The sequence below is a fragment of the Folsomia candida genome, unplaced genomic scaffold (genome assembly GCF_002217175.1).
Source record: "Folsomia candida strain VU population unplaced genomic scaffold, ASM221717v1 Fcan01_Sc001, whole genome shotgun sequence".
Classification (NCBI taxonomy): Eukaryota; Metazoa; Arthropoda; class Collembola; order Entomobryomorpha; family Isotomidae; genus Folsomia; species Folsomia candida.
The window spans coordinates 19,166,429-19,180,005 of NW_019091193.1; the positions used below are offsets into that span (position 1 = coordinate 19,166,429).

General features: G+C 38.4%; 1 protein-coding gene across 1 annotated transcript in view; it reads right to left on the minus strand.

Annotated features, from left to right (window-relative positions):
• The window catches only part of LOC110843643 (zwei Ig domain protein zig-8), a 98,228-nt gene extending 85,048 nt beyond the window's left edge, over nucleotides 1–13,180 (minus strand). The window contains exon 1 of the mRNA XM_022089638.2: nucleotides 10,597–13,180. Coding sequence (XP_021945330.1) covers nucleotides 10,597–10,696 — 100 coding nt within the window. The 5' untranslated portion in view covers nucleotides 10,697–13,180. The remainder of the gene's footprint in view (nucleotides 1–10,596) is intronic.
• Between the last annotated feature and the right edge of the window lie 397 nt (nucleotides 13,181–13,577).

Sequence of the window (13,577 nt, forward strand, 5' to 3'; positions counted from 1 at the left end):
ATGGTAGAGTGGGACGTATACAAATAGTTCGCCATATGCATGTTTTCGAGGTGTTCGTACACAAGTTTTCCTATCATTACCGAAACAACTTTACAAACTTTATTTATGCGATATGTGCACGTGTAAAGGAGAACACTAATGATTTCAATGATGTTCCCCATTAAATTTATTTTAAATAACCAACTGAAAGTAAGTACTTGCATCGAATATTTACAACTGGTTTGAGACATTTCAAATAGAGAACCTCATAAGCATAGCACATAGTCAACATTCAACTTGTTAACAATTGCGTAAGAAAATGATGTGAGAAGTCATTAACTCAGTAGTTCACGCTGAGATTATTCAACAAAGTAGTTAGTTATTACCTTTGAAACTAAGAAAGAAGAACTCCCTTCAACTCCTTAGAATTAATCATTCAATTAGTAATTTAACATGATATCTCGACTTGTAGAAGTAGCCCAATATAGAAATATTACTCGCAAACGTCTCAAGAATAAAAGGAGTGGGAGATTCATGGGAGAACGGTTGGATAAGCCACGAGCATAATTTTAATCACGTTACATATGTGCGCTGCTTACGTCTTTCGCTCGTCTACAACGTGCTCCATTTCAAATATTTGACGATTTAATTTACTCATTTCTTTATAAATAGTAACCACCCACTCTGAAGATGGTAATCAAATATCCTATTTGTTTGGTACACAGTGTGTTTTCGCCCTCATCTCATCCTCCCCAATAAACTTTATTTTTTTCGAGCATTTGAGGCTTTGAAGTTTTTCAGAAGCTTGAAACATTTTAAGGAGCCATTTGTTTGCACGACGTTCGTACCACACAAAACTGAAGAGAGCACACTCTGTGCAACGTGCCTTATTGGGTATAGGGCAAAAACGAAAGAACGATTTATGAGAATGGGCAGAGCATCTTTTTGCAATGGCAAATGTTGTTACAATCATTTTCTTCCTTCACTCGGCATCATCAGTTCGATCCGTGTTTAATGATGTTGATATGATACGAGGGACGGGATCGAAAGTGCGGAGCTTGATGGTGGGTGGTATTTTTTTGTGAACTGTCGGCTGCAATCCTGGTCGAGCTTGCTTTCTTCCTTATCTCCTGGGATGCATAATAACATACATACGCCTTACTTCCCACGCAAGTGTATTTGTACATATGTAAGCAAACTCCTCGAATCAGTGCCAATGAAAGCATGACGTGTAAAAATATATACATAAACATAAATATCCATGAAGGTTAGGACTCTCCGACTCTAATCAAATTCATGTTGTACAAATATATATGTGTGTATCTTGTGCAGGATATGTCAACAGAAAAAAGGTCCAAAGTTGCAATAAACCAGGTCTACTGTAACATTATGACAATTTGACCAAATGTTCGGAAAAGAGACGAACTCCATATCTTGCACCGCTTGTGTTCCCCATGAATCAAACTGAAGATACATCCGAGATGCAATTGAGATTCTCAAGTCTAGAACATTCACAACATGACGTAAGATAATGACATTCTCTATTTCTGTGTTGCTGATATTCGGTGAATGTGTCTCAAATTTCACCTCATTTAATTCTACCAAGGAAATATGAGGGGAACGCTTTTGTAACGATCGTAGTTGGTGGCACGGCGTTATTTATTTATCATGGCTGAGTGCAGTAGATGCATATTTTGCACACGTCCGGCATAATAATATTGAATTATTAGATTCACCCAGCCGAAATTTGTACATGCTGACCCAAATTTATGGAATAAGTTCTAAAGGTCATTGATAAAAATGGAATCTGTTTGGCGGTGTATACATAATTTGGCTATAAACTGTCGTGGGTCAGTGCGTACTTATGTACAGAATGTATGGTAGCTCGTAGCTCGCCACATATGTAGGCGTGGGGTTGCTGCCCATAGCGAAGCGTCGTGTTCCAGTAAATCTGTAAATTTTATTCATGTGCAATTTGCTCGTAGCCATATTGATCGAACAACATCGCACAGTTCCAGACGTGAACAGTGAACATTGACATCTAATATTCATTACTACGGAGGAAACAGTAAAGTCAATTTGAATTTCAATTGCGATTTATTGTTGACTTTACTTTCTCCGAGTAAAAACATGACACATATCTCTACTACCACACTGGTCTAGTTTATTGATAGTTAAACCGGGTGGGCGAGCAAAATGGCACACTTAATGAAACCCAAGGAAGAGGGTGACCAGAACGCGGATCTTCCTTTAGTACGTAAGTTTGTGCATGTGTTGCATTGAAAGTATGGACACATTTATGTGTGTGTATGTACTTACATGGGCTTTTCGGTCTGTAATGCGAGGAACATTACCAACAAGCGCAAGAAAATGTCATGTTGATTCAAATCAATTTTGAAGCTAATTACTGCCTTCGCTTTTCCGACAACTTGTATTTAAACAGGTTGAGCTAGAAGCTGAAGTTAAATCGGATTTAGACTAAAGACGAATTTAGCACTTAATTATATGTTTGCGGTACAATCACAGCAAAACCTGTGGAAAACCATGTCCTATTTTATTTACTCGAAGCCATAGTCGACAAGTCTTAAAAATGAATGCTTGATAAAATATTGTTGCACCCTCCTTCACCCGGAAAGAAAATAATTAACGAATTGTGTGCATAAAGAAAACAAACCTGCTGGGTCCAAGTTTTACTTCAATTTATTTTCAAAGACTATTTACAACATGCTAAAATTGAAAATTAATCTAAAAAAATATGAAAAGGAGATTTTATTTCATTACTTTTTAGTCTTTCATTTTTTGCTCCATGAAGTTGTGAAGTTCAGTTGCTGCATAATTAAATTAAGCCTGAATACCAGGTAGACTTTGCGTCAGTCTTTCCGAATGTACATAATATTTGATGTGTATGAATGTATATAAATGGAATTTGTGCTTAATGTGAACACGCCACACTGGAGACCAAGATTTATCACTTTATTCAAAATGTTGATGGTGATAATGAGATGGGCCCCGCGCTGCATGAGGGGGCGAAACATCTCTTCATTTCACTGATTAAACATCAAGATGAATGGGTGAAAAAAATAAAGATTAAACCAGCATGCATGTCGTGCTCCAGAATTGAAATCCTTGCAAAATCTCAAGATATGTACATTTAAAGTGAATGGCAAATGCAAAAGAAAGCATTTCAAATCCGTAGTTAACAAAGAGTCCTCCAAGTCCTACCAAGAGATTTGAGATCACACTCCTCAGTTCGGCTTAAAACAATTTGTGGAACAAAAGAAGCGATCAATATCCAAAACCCTTTTTTCCTGTGTCTCGTTATTATAAGAAAGCGTGCTTCATTCAAAAGCGCATAGCTCAGATAATTCCTGCACGCCAAGAAAGCCCTTTCTTTAGGCTGTAGTCCATACATTATACACATTGGTATATATTACATGTACAGTACCCATGTACATTTGTATAGAGGTCGTGGAGGAGAAGTGCACACCTTCCACTACATCAAATGAAGTTGAACAACCATCGACCAAGTCGATCATGCATGTAGGGTATCCGACCCAGTCCAACACTTTCCACCACATCGAAAGCATTGTTAGTGGTTAGCGGTTAGAAAAGTTTATCCTTTCTTCTTTCTTTCAAGTAATCAAGAGGTGTGAGGGATTCCTGCTTTATTTAACACTAAAAATCGTTCCCCTGGCAGTACTGCCGGCTTACGCATAGGCTCGTTCTTTTTCTCACCGTACACAGAAAAGCGAGTGTATAAATATATGGATAGTATTTGCCTCCAGCTCTGCGGCTTAGGCGAAAAAAAGTGGAGAGAAAGTAAACCGGCTTGACTAATTGGATGGTCGTACATGTTCTTCGTCACACTTTCCAACATCCGCTTCTGCCGAACTTTCCTCGTAATAAAACCCGTATATTATCTTCCATTACTTTCTTTCTTTCTCTCTCGCTCCTTGCTGGCCCAACTTCGCCTTTCACTTCACTCACTCACTTCTATTAGTGGGAAAGTGCCACACATGGCACTGAAGCCACTGCTTCGCTGGACTCAGGCTAGCTTCGCCCATGCCACACAGACAGAACCAACTTGCGAAAGGAAATGTGTCGTCGCTTTCTTTTCAACTCAATCAGTAAAGTTCATCAATGATGATTCTCGCGAGTTCTTACTTTTAGAAAATGAAATAAAAATCATTGCAGAGATTGAGCAAAAATGCGCAAAAATAGAACTGGCACATATGTACGCATTATACATTCAGTTTTTCATATCCATTAAAATAATTATTCCCTCAGGGAGGATTAAATGAGAGCATGTGTATCAGTCTGGCGTTTCAACTTATCTTTGGGAAATTCCCATGAATAAAAAAAATCGTATCGACCATTTGAAAAAGTTGTTACGCAAGTAAAGTTATTCAAATAATAGCTACGGATGTATATTGTTTAGTAATTTCGTGCACATTTTGCAGAGTTATTAAGGAATGTGTTTGCAAAACCTTCAGAAGAATTGAATTAGAACCATGTCCTTCGTTCGTTGTAGAGATTAGAAGAGTATTATGATTTGAAAATTTCACAATTGTTGTTGAATTTATTTTGTAATTCAAATTGCCAGTCAAAGGTTAGACTGAATTATGCTATAAATTATGAAAAAGTTGGTAGCTAAATTACCTAAATTCTGTATATACCTAATTATGTAGACTGGCTCTATGTTATGCACATAAATACCTATAAAGTACACAAATATGGTATGACATTTCACCTTTCATTTGACCGACCAAGTTCTCAGTGCGAGTTATGTAGGTCTCCTGCTACGTCAATACTTAATTGTTGTACGGATCATTTATTATATTTATACATTTAAGTGCATAACAAATACATTTTACCATTAACCTGTGTGTCTGTCTTATTTGCTTTAAGTCAATACTACTGTCGTCGGATTATTACACATGTCACGATGTGGTTTTCTTTATGCATTGCTAAACTAAAATCTCGCTCTTTTCTCGCAATCATCCTACTCTGCCAAACTATAATAAAACGCTCCCTCATAAAAATTAATGTTTTGTAAAAAAGGAGAAACAATTCATATGTATTTCTAATGTCAGAAAGTAGGCAAAGGTGAAAGCAATATCGTTTTAGTGCCGAGTTGAGATAAAGGCCCTCGTGACGCTTATTTCTGGTTAATTTACTACAATCAACCAACCACATTATATGTATGTACATATGTACATACATATACTCACTTATTCTGCTGTGCCCTTCCAACAACGGGCAAAACAGATGTGCATGTCAAAATATTAGCATAGCTGAGATTCCACCGTTAGTGAGCAAACGTTGTGGAAAATAAGTTAGCAAGAAATGTGCGCTGTTGTAATAAAAATTGTGCACAACAAAATAAAAATGTGGAGAACTGGGTCGTGGATGGAAATGAACCAAACTTACATTTGCCATTACCTATGGATACATACTACACATTTGCTAAAACAATACTCACATGACGTAACTCACTCCAAAGTACGTACGCTATATGCATAGGAATTGCACGTATGTATGCATACGAATTAAGAAATATCGCCTTGTTGAAATAGGGTTCGTCGATTTCGTGGATATGTGAATAAAATAATTCTTGGTGAAAGGAAATTGTTAATACAGCTCCGAACCGACACTCTGGGTAAGAGTGGCGCATAATATTTCGAGAATATAGGATAGCAAACTAATTTGTATAAATTGGATAAAAATCCAATTGTCCACAAACCCTGGAGCTTGCTTATGAGCAAAATAAACTCGAGGAATTTGCTCGTTCGTGCAGAATGGAGAAGGGCATGGGTTGCGAAAGCAATAAAAAAATCACGCGAGATCAAAATTTCTTTTCGAGGTTTCGATCCATGTTAGTAGGCGACGAGTGTTTGTGTGTGTGGAGAGTTTGTGCAATAACTGCCCCCACCATCATCGCACACTCCGTTGAGTTCATAATAACAGTGTGTAACAAAAACCCAAGAAATTCTTTATTACTCAACATATTCTCATACTTTGGATTTAAGCCCAACACCCAGACGACTCGACACGGTCCAGGATGGCGAATTACGATGGCTGATATCAGCAGATCGCTGATTTAGAATTTGCACATGGCATGCACTTTCAACTTTTCTCCAAATCGCACGTATTCTTTGCCCTTGGAGGTTTTAAGTGTAAGAAGCAAACTCTTCAACAACTTCTGTCAGTGCGACATTAGAAACTTATTTTTGCGCCGTCCTAAAATGTTAGCTTTTAATGAGGAGGCATTATTTTGCGTGAATTTTTATAATTTGCATTGAAATATTTATGCAAAATATGACTGGAATTATACTCGAGTAGACACGCAAGGAGAAATCAAACCTAGTGTACTTGTATCAACAAATTACTGTATTTTTTCAAAGAAATTGTAGGAGAATGCATTATAAATACATTGCCCCAAAAACTTTCACTGTTGAGTTGAAAGGTCGAACATTGACCCACATTTTATTGCAGGTTTACAAGTTGGTGAATGAATGAATGTTTTGCCAAAAGTAAAAAAAATGCATTTCACAGGTCTTCTTTTGTTCCTCCTTGGTTGCCCTCCAATTCCCAAAGTTGAAACCCCCGAGCATATGAAAGCAGAAGGGTATGCAGAAGCACGACGACGACACCAGCAGGCAGGCCTGGAGAGAGGATAGCAGGATATATGTACGCTAATAATAATACACGTGTATATCCACGGACGACCACTCTCACTCCTCTTTGAAAACTAAACAGGATATTCCTCTTCACTCTTCTCCAAAGAAGAAAATTGGATAATGGAAGATGAAGACATGGAATAATAGGGACCTTCAACAATCCCATCCAATAATGCCCTTCCCAACGTGACCAGAATCCCTTCGTATCCATAATGCATGCAAAAAGATCTGGGCATCTTGAACTTAAAGAGGAAGCCACCACCACCACCCTCTCACTCCACTCGCCTGCTTTCTCTCCCTGCCTCCTCGGCTCCAAGTTCCGTGATCACTTTCTCCCAGGTTGACTTGGTTCGCTAGTTGCATTACACATTTATGCCTTCTTATGATACCTAAGAACTTGAGCGCGTTAAGGTACCGTCCAATGGTTTGGTGCTTTCGCCTCATCTTTTTATATTTTATTTACCTCACGACAGAATTAGGTTATATAAGTTGTATTACCTCTCAGCTCGTTATCCAAACCCACAATTTTACTCCAACATACCCAGCTTTACCGAAAAATTAGGTCGTCCTTGGTACGCAACAATTATTTCGATGTAATCTTCACAAGAAAACGTGCACAACAAATTGAGCAAGCCTGGGGTAAAACTGTGTTAAAGTATGTAGATTTCCATGAGAGAAAAAACGCTGGAAATGCATTATTTGAATGTCTCCCTCACTTTGTGAAAGAGTCCGACATCGTCATCATCATCATAAATGCAACTGTTTCCAGTCTCATTCCGACACTTTTACTCGCTCAAACTTCAACCCAAGCTCAACGGCAAAAAACTGAAAAGACTTTTATTTCTCTTCTTCCTTGATATTATAATGCAATGGTTAAACCCTTATTCTTGCGAGAAGTGGATCTATCTCCGCGTCCTTCAAAAGCTGTGGTGAAGAAATGAAAGGTAAACATTTGTTGAATGAGAATGAGAAGAAGGAAAGATCACAAGAGTGGTTCCTGCTCTTCTTCTTCGTGGTTTGTTCTTCTCTCAACGACGTGGATATATATGTCAACATGCTGAAAAAGGGTTTCGTGGAAGGATTCTATTTACAATTTCGCCTGATATAAAAGTATAATAACGAGGTGGATACGAAAAGGTGAGTAGCAATATTTATCATACATGCTGGACTTTCACAACCCTTTCTTCCTGCTGAAAAGAAGACCATGGTGGCGGGTACACCAACCAACCAGCATACTCCATATACGTACGTACGAGGGGAATAAAAAGTTCAATGGCACAGAATGTACTGATTTATGTCTGAAAATTTTGCTGAGCATGTTCCAGTGATCCTATTATACTATTGAGAACCTACATATATTTATATGTATGAACATGAATATTAAATTCGTCCTATGGGTTATTGGTTCTCGTCCGGAGAAGTTTAGCTAGTTTAACATCGTATGAGTCGGTGATGTATTTCCAGTCCTGGATATTTCCATGTGCATTCAAGCGCTCCCGCAGTGACCAAGAGGAGAACAATTCAAATAGTATGTGGAAATAAAAAGAAGTAGCCAAGAAACGAGCGATATGATGATGGAGTGCTTTTGGTTAGAACGAATTTTGAGGTCAAGACGACCACTGCTCTTCGGAGTACAGTGGTGGAAATGCTCCTCAAAAGATATGGTAAGTTGGAGGGTAGTCAATAATATTTTTATTTGGGAACTATCGAAGCAGATTGTGGATATATATCGATGGATTGTTCAATATTATTTTTATGGGCGATGTCAAATATACCAATGTTGTCAACGTCGAGTTTGATGCGTGTGTGCACTATTGACATGCTAGATATTTGGGGTTAGGGCAAATATAGGGGAATGAGAATGAAATGTTGATGTGTATCTTGTGTCGATATTATTCCGATGATAACAAAACAAGGCAAGAAGAAGTTCTCTTTATCAAATTAGAACATCGGGAGTTTCCGCGTACCAAGAGAAATAAATTGAATTCTGCACTTCTCGAAACTTTAAACAATAGAAAGTCGATATCCAAAATTTGGATTCCAAATACATAGCATTGTCTTCTTTCAAGTGACTAATACACGATTAAAGGAAGACGTTAAGACTTTCCCGGAAATTTTACACAACAAAACTATTTAGATTACCAACAGGAAATTGCAAATAGTGTTTTAATTAATCTTTCCTCTAAAAGTAGTACTTGCTGTACCCATAAAGTTTGATTATTTTACTGCACTTGATTTCTATAAATGTATGCAATTCTAGTGATTTATACGAAGGGTACGTTTCAAAAAATGAACAAAAAAGACGACATTAACTGGTCTCAATGGTCCATGCCAATGTATACGGATCGCCATACACATAGATAAATACATCGGTAGTTTGCAGAATGATCTTATCGTGATACTAATCGTGGCCATATCCACTGAGATTGTCAACATTTGCATAGCACTTCATTCACTAGTAACAGATCAATTCGACACAAGGAAAATAAATAAACGGATGCATTTATGGAAAATAAGTATCTTAAAAAATACAAATCCTTTCTCGATTACGTCTCGTTTGAAATGAGATGCACTGTTTTTCTTGAGAGGAAAAACAACACTGTGAGTTGAGGTTCGGAGATTCAAATTCACGAAGACGCAAGACGAGTGCAGCAGTGAGTGTGGGATATGAAGGAAAACACTTCACTCATGTCAGTATCAGCATTTCTTGGAGCAAAAGTAAGGAACACCATCAACACACAAATATCTCAATTTAAGTAACTCGTTGTGAATCGTCAAGTGAAATGAGTGCAGAATGTTTGCAGCGTATTTATACTCCTTTTCGTCTTCTACAACATGTTGGAACTTATCTCCGGATCTCTCTACTAAACAAATGGGTACATGTAATGGAGTCGAGTCCGTAATTTGTGTACTCTTGCTTTATTTCATTTGATGGGCAAAGTTCAATGCATGCTATTTGCTCGCTATCAGCAGGGTTGACATTACAAGAAAAATCTGTTGTTGCAACATGCTCTCCATTTTTGCAATCACCATCACCATCATCATCATCATCCTGACACAAGGAAAAGGGAAAAGTTTTATAGGAGGACTTTATGCTCTGACTTTTTCAATCCATGCTACATTTCACTCAATCTAGATTTTTAAATTCCTTTCGAGTCGCATCATTGCATCGCACGATTTGATGGGATGAGTTTTCATATCATGTTAAGTAAAGAGTAGTTGGTGCGAGCGAGAGTGCACTAATGGTTACAGTGAAAGACAACGTTAACGTCTGCTTGTTGTTATCAGCTTTATGGTAATGATGACTGCCGAGCTGACAGAGAATGCGATAAGATGGGTCGAGTAAATAGCGCCTTTCAGTTCAATTGTTAGTTTTAATGAGACACTTTTTAAATAAGTGGACATAATGAGCAAAGTGGTGACGAGACAGCAGACGACGTCTAAAAAAGGCACGTTTCCGAAGCGCACGCGAATGTGACCCTACATTCACGAGTTGGATATCTGTACATGAATGAGTGATTGTGGGGTATGTTGCACGAGGAGAACTCTCTTTGAACAATTTTCATCTGTTGTGACACTTTTTAATTTTTTATCGAGTACGAGTTATGCATAACAGGCTGCCGGGCGTCTATTTTTAACACTGGCTTCCAAACCATGTACATAAATATACCACTGCTATATACCACTGCAATACTATAGCATTTGTAAATGAGGGCTAACGCAATACCTTCATTTCCGGATGCACTGAAAACTTTGCGTATGTATAAAAAATGATGATGATGAAGTATATAGCTCTCGTGTACTTTAGTATTTTATTTTGTCCTCTTAATCTCACTGATGTTCGCCAAAGTTGCAACAAATTATAATGTGTGTCCAAAAACACGCGTGCATTTTAAAGTTAATCAGTGGATGTATTTACAGAAAAAAAGAGACTTACCACTGTCGGTGAGGACGATGAGGAGAAAAATCCACCTGAGACTTTTGAGGACCTCCATCAAGTTCCTACAGCACTGAGCCTTGTAGCACATTTGCGTCATTTTCTCTTTCTCCGTCACCTCGCGTGTGTATGTCTGTCTTGTGACAATTATCTAATTACTCCACTCCACTTAATTCTTAATAATCTTCATGTGAAGAACTAGAGCAGTAAATCCCCACTAGTCCAGAATGAATTATTGAATCAAGTTAATTTTCAAGACACCACACACTAGCCTACAAATTTCCTATCATTTTATGACAGTACAACTGTTGGATGCCATTAGGCTCCGTTTTTTGCTGTAATGGGCAACTGACAGAGAATATACGCCCATGCACAAAATAAATAATTCGCTCCAATTGACGGTTCGTGGGTATAAAATTCAGAAAAACAATAAAAAGTTGAAATTGATTTGACGGTCGTTATTTGAGGTAAATGTACGATTATACGTTGTCCGCTGTGGGTTTAATGGATCTGTATTAGTATTATTAAATTATTGGGCACGATGGGAAATTTAATCAATTGATTCATTAAATGAACTGTGTCCTATGTCCGCAAAGCCGTTCTCCACTGATGGAAAATGACATGTAGTTACATTTTGCACCCAATAATGTGCACGAATCTATGTAGGTACAAACAATCGAAAATGCTGTAGCCACAATGCCTCCGCTGTGCTTCGTTTACAATGCAGTCACGTTTATCTTGCTGTTCGTCTCCATTTCTTCGTCTGGTTGTCACCCATCAGCCGACAAGACAACAAACAAACTATGAACAACAATCTACTTGACACGGCTGATTGAAGTCAGAAACTTGAAAAGTTTAAAGATTCATGAACTCTTGATTTGAAACTCTGCTGGATTTTGCAGATCGATTTGTCCCACTTGCATGAATTCTCGAGACGACGTCTGCACCACGCAGATAGGTTTTCTGATAAAGTATCTTGGTGATTCTGACTGATTATTTGAACGTATTTATCACTACATGCAATCAAGTTCAATATTTAATACGCTATAACGGTAGCCAATTATTCTAGTTATTCTTGTATGCAGGGAGTTATTACACAGACAAAATTTGTGTCGCCTTTCCCAATTGTTCTATTTTATCCGTAAAGTGGAAACTCCTTCCAAGTTAATGCACTGCTGCGAAGGAAACGTTGTCAAATTGCACGCAACATCACTAAAGTTGTGTGGATTCATTCACACATACAATTTTCCAGTCGAGGAGAATCTTATGTGCAAACAGAAATTTCACATTTGAGGGATTTTCTGTTTCTTTCTTCTTCTACACAATTTCAAGTCGTGTCACTTTCTCCAAAGTCGAATTTTCCAATTTCAAGGGATAAAAGCACTTCGTCCGTAGCTTGTTCCTTACATCAAAACTTTTTGGCTGTGTCAATGTTGTCGTGCTTTCACTTCACTGGAAGGTGTGCGCTGGATGTGTGTCGTATCGTATCATAAGGATGGGGTTGATAAAGGAAAGTAATTTTCACATGAAACGATGATTTCGGGTCGATGCGAGAAAAATGGGAAGAAATAAGTCTCTGAATCTATCTAATCTTATGATGTCATCACTTTTTTCCTGTATGAGACGGATTACTTACAAACCAACCTTAACCCTCGCTCATTTTCCAAGATTGGATTGGAGAATTTTTTCCCTCACGCAATTATCATATGACATTGTACTCGTAAATTTAATAGGTACGGACTTGTCCCTTTTTGCACCACCAAATTCCTTGATGCAACTTTCCATCAGCCCAATAAGGTTGAGTTGGTTGACAAATGAGCTAAATAATTCTGACTGGATGGATGAAAAGCCGAGAGCACAACCAACGTGAAGGAACAAGAGATTATGTCACAACATCACACCACCAGTCAAACTTACTTGGTACTATCAACTACCAAAAAAGAAGTGAGTGGCTTCCTCCCTTCCTTCGTTCACGTCCTTTAGATCTTTGAACAGTTAAAAGTTAAACTTTTCACAAGGAACACAGAATCAGATAAAAATGGCAACCGGATAACGTTGTGTTAAGTTTCTGCAGCCGCCGGAGCAAGAATAGAATCCAAGAAGAATCTCTTTTTTCCAGGCGTCTCTCTTCTTTCAAGTTGAGTGAGTTGAGACAAATCGGCTTAAAAATTCTTGCAATGATTACAAACGACTCAAAGAGCTACATAGTCACACACCACCACCACACATTGCACCGGGTAGGAAGGGAGCAGATCGGAATTCGCCCAGAGTGTGAACCAGATATTTGAAATTTGAACAAGCCTGTTTTTTTATCAGATACACACACTTTCAAGTGGGAAGAACAAAGCCGAGATTTTTTCTTTGGCTTTTTTGGTGGTGTTTGGTGTTCAAAGGATGCTGCTGACTTCTTTCCCCGTCTTATCCTTGACACTGGTGGGTGTGAGAGGCTTTCGAGCAAAGGAGGAAAAAATGAGGGAAGGTCTGAAGGAACGGTTTGAATTCGAAATCTTAGTCGGGAAACGGTGAGATTTTGTGAGAATGCGAATGAGTGTGGATCGGAGAGCTGTTTCCACCGAGAGAACCGGAGAACGACTACACGATGAGCTCGTGGTGGGCAAAGGGCTATTGTGAGAGCTATGTATGTGCGACGGGGGAAGGCTGGGAGAGATCGATAGGGACTGACGCACTAAATCAACACAAAGTGTTCCTTCCTTGGTTTTCCTATTTCTTGAACAACTTGGTCCTTTTTTCCTTAAACTCGGTCGGATCGGGTCAAACTCAAACTCACACTTTTTGACATGAATTTAGTTTCAGTCCTTAAAGAAAGCGGAGAAAAAGTTTCTGTAAATATCATTTTCCTCTTTTCCATCAATCCATCTCAAATCCACTTAACTGCATCTCGTCCCAGCAACCAACCAACCGGGTGAGGAGATGAGCTGGGAGAAAATGGACTTATTTTAAGGAAATAAGGGTGTCGTGTT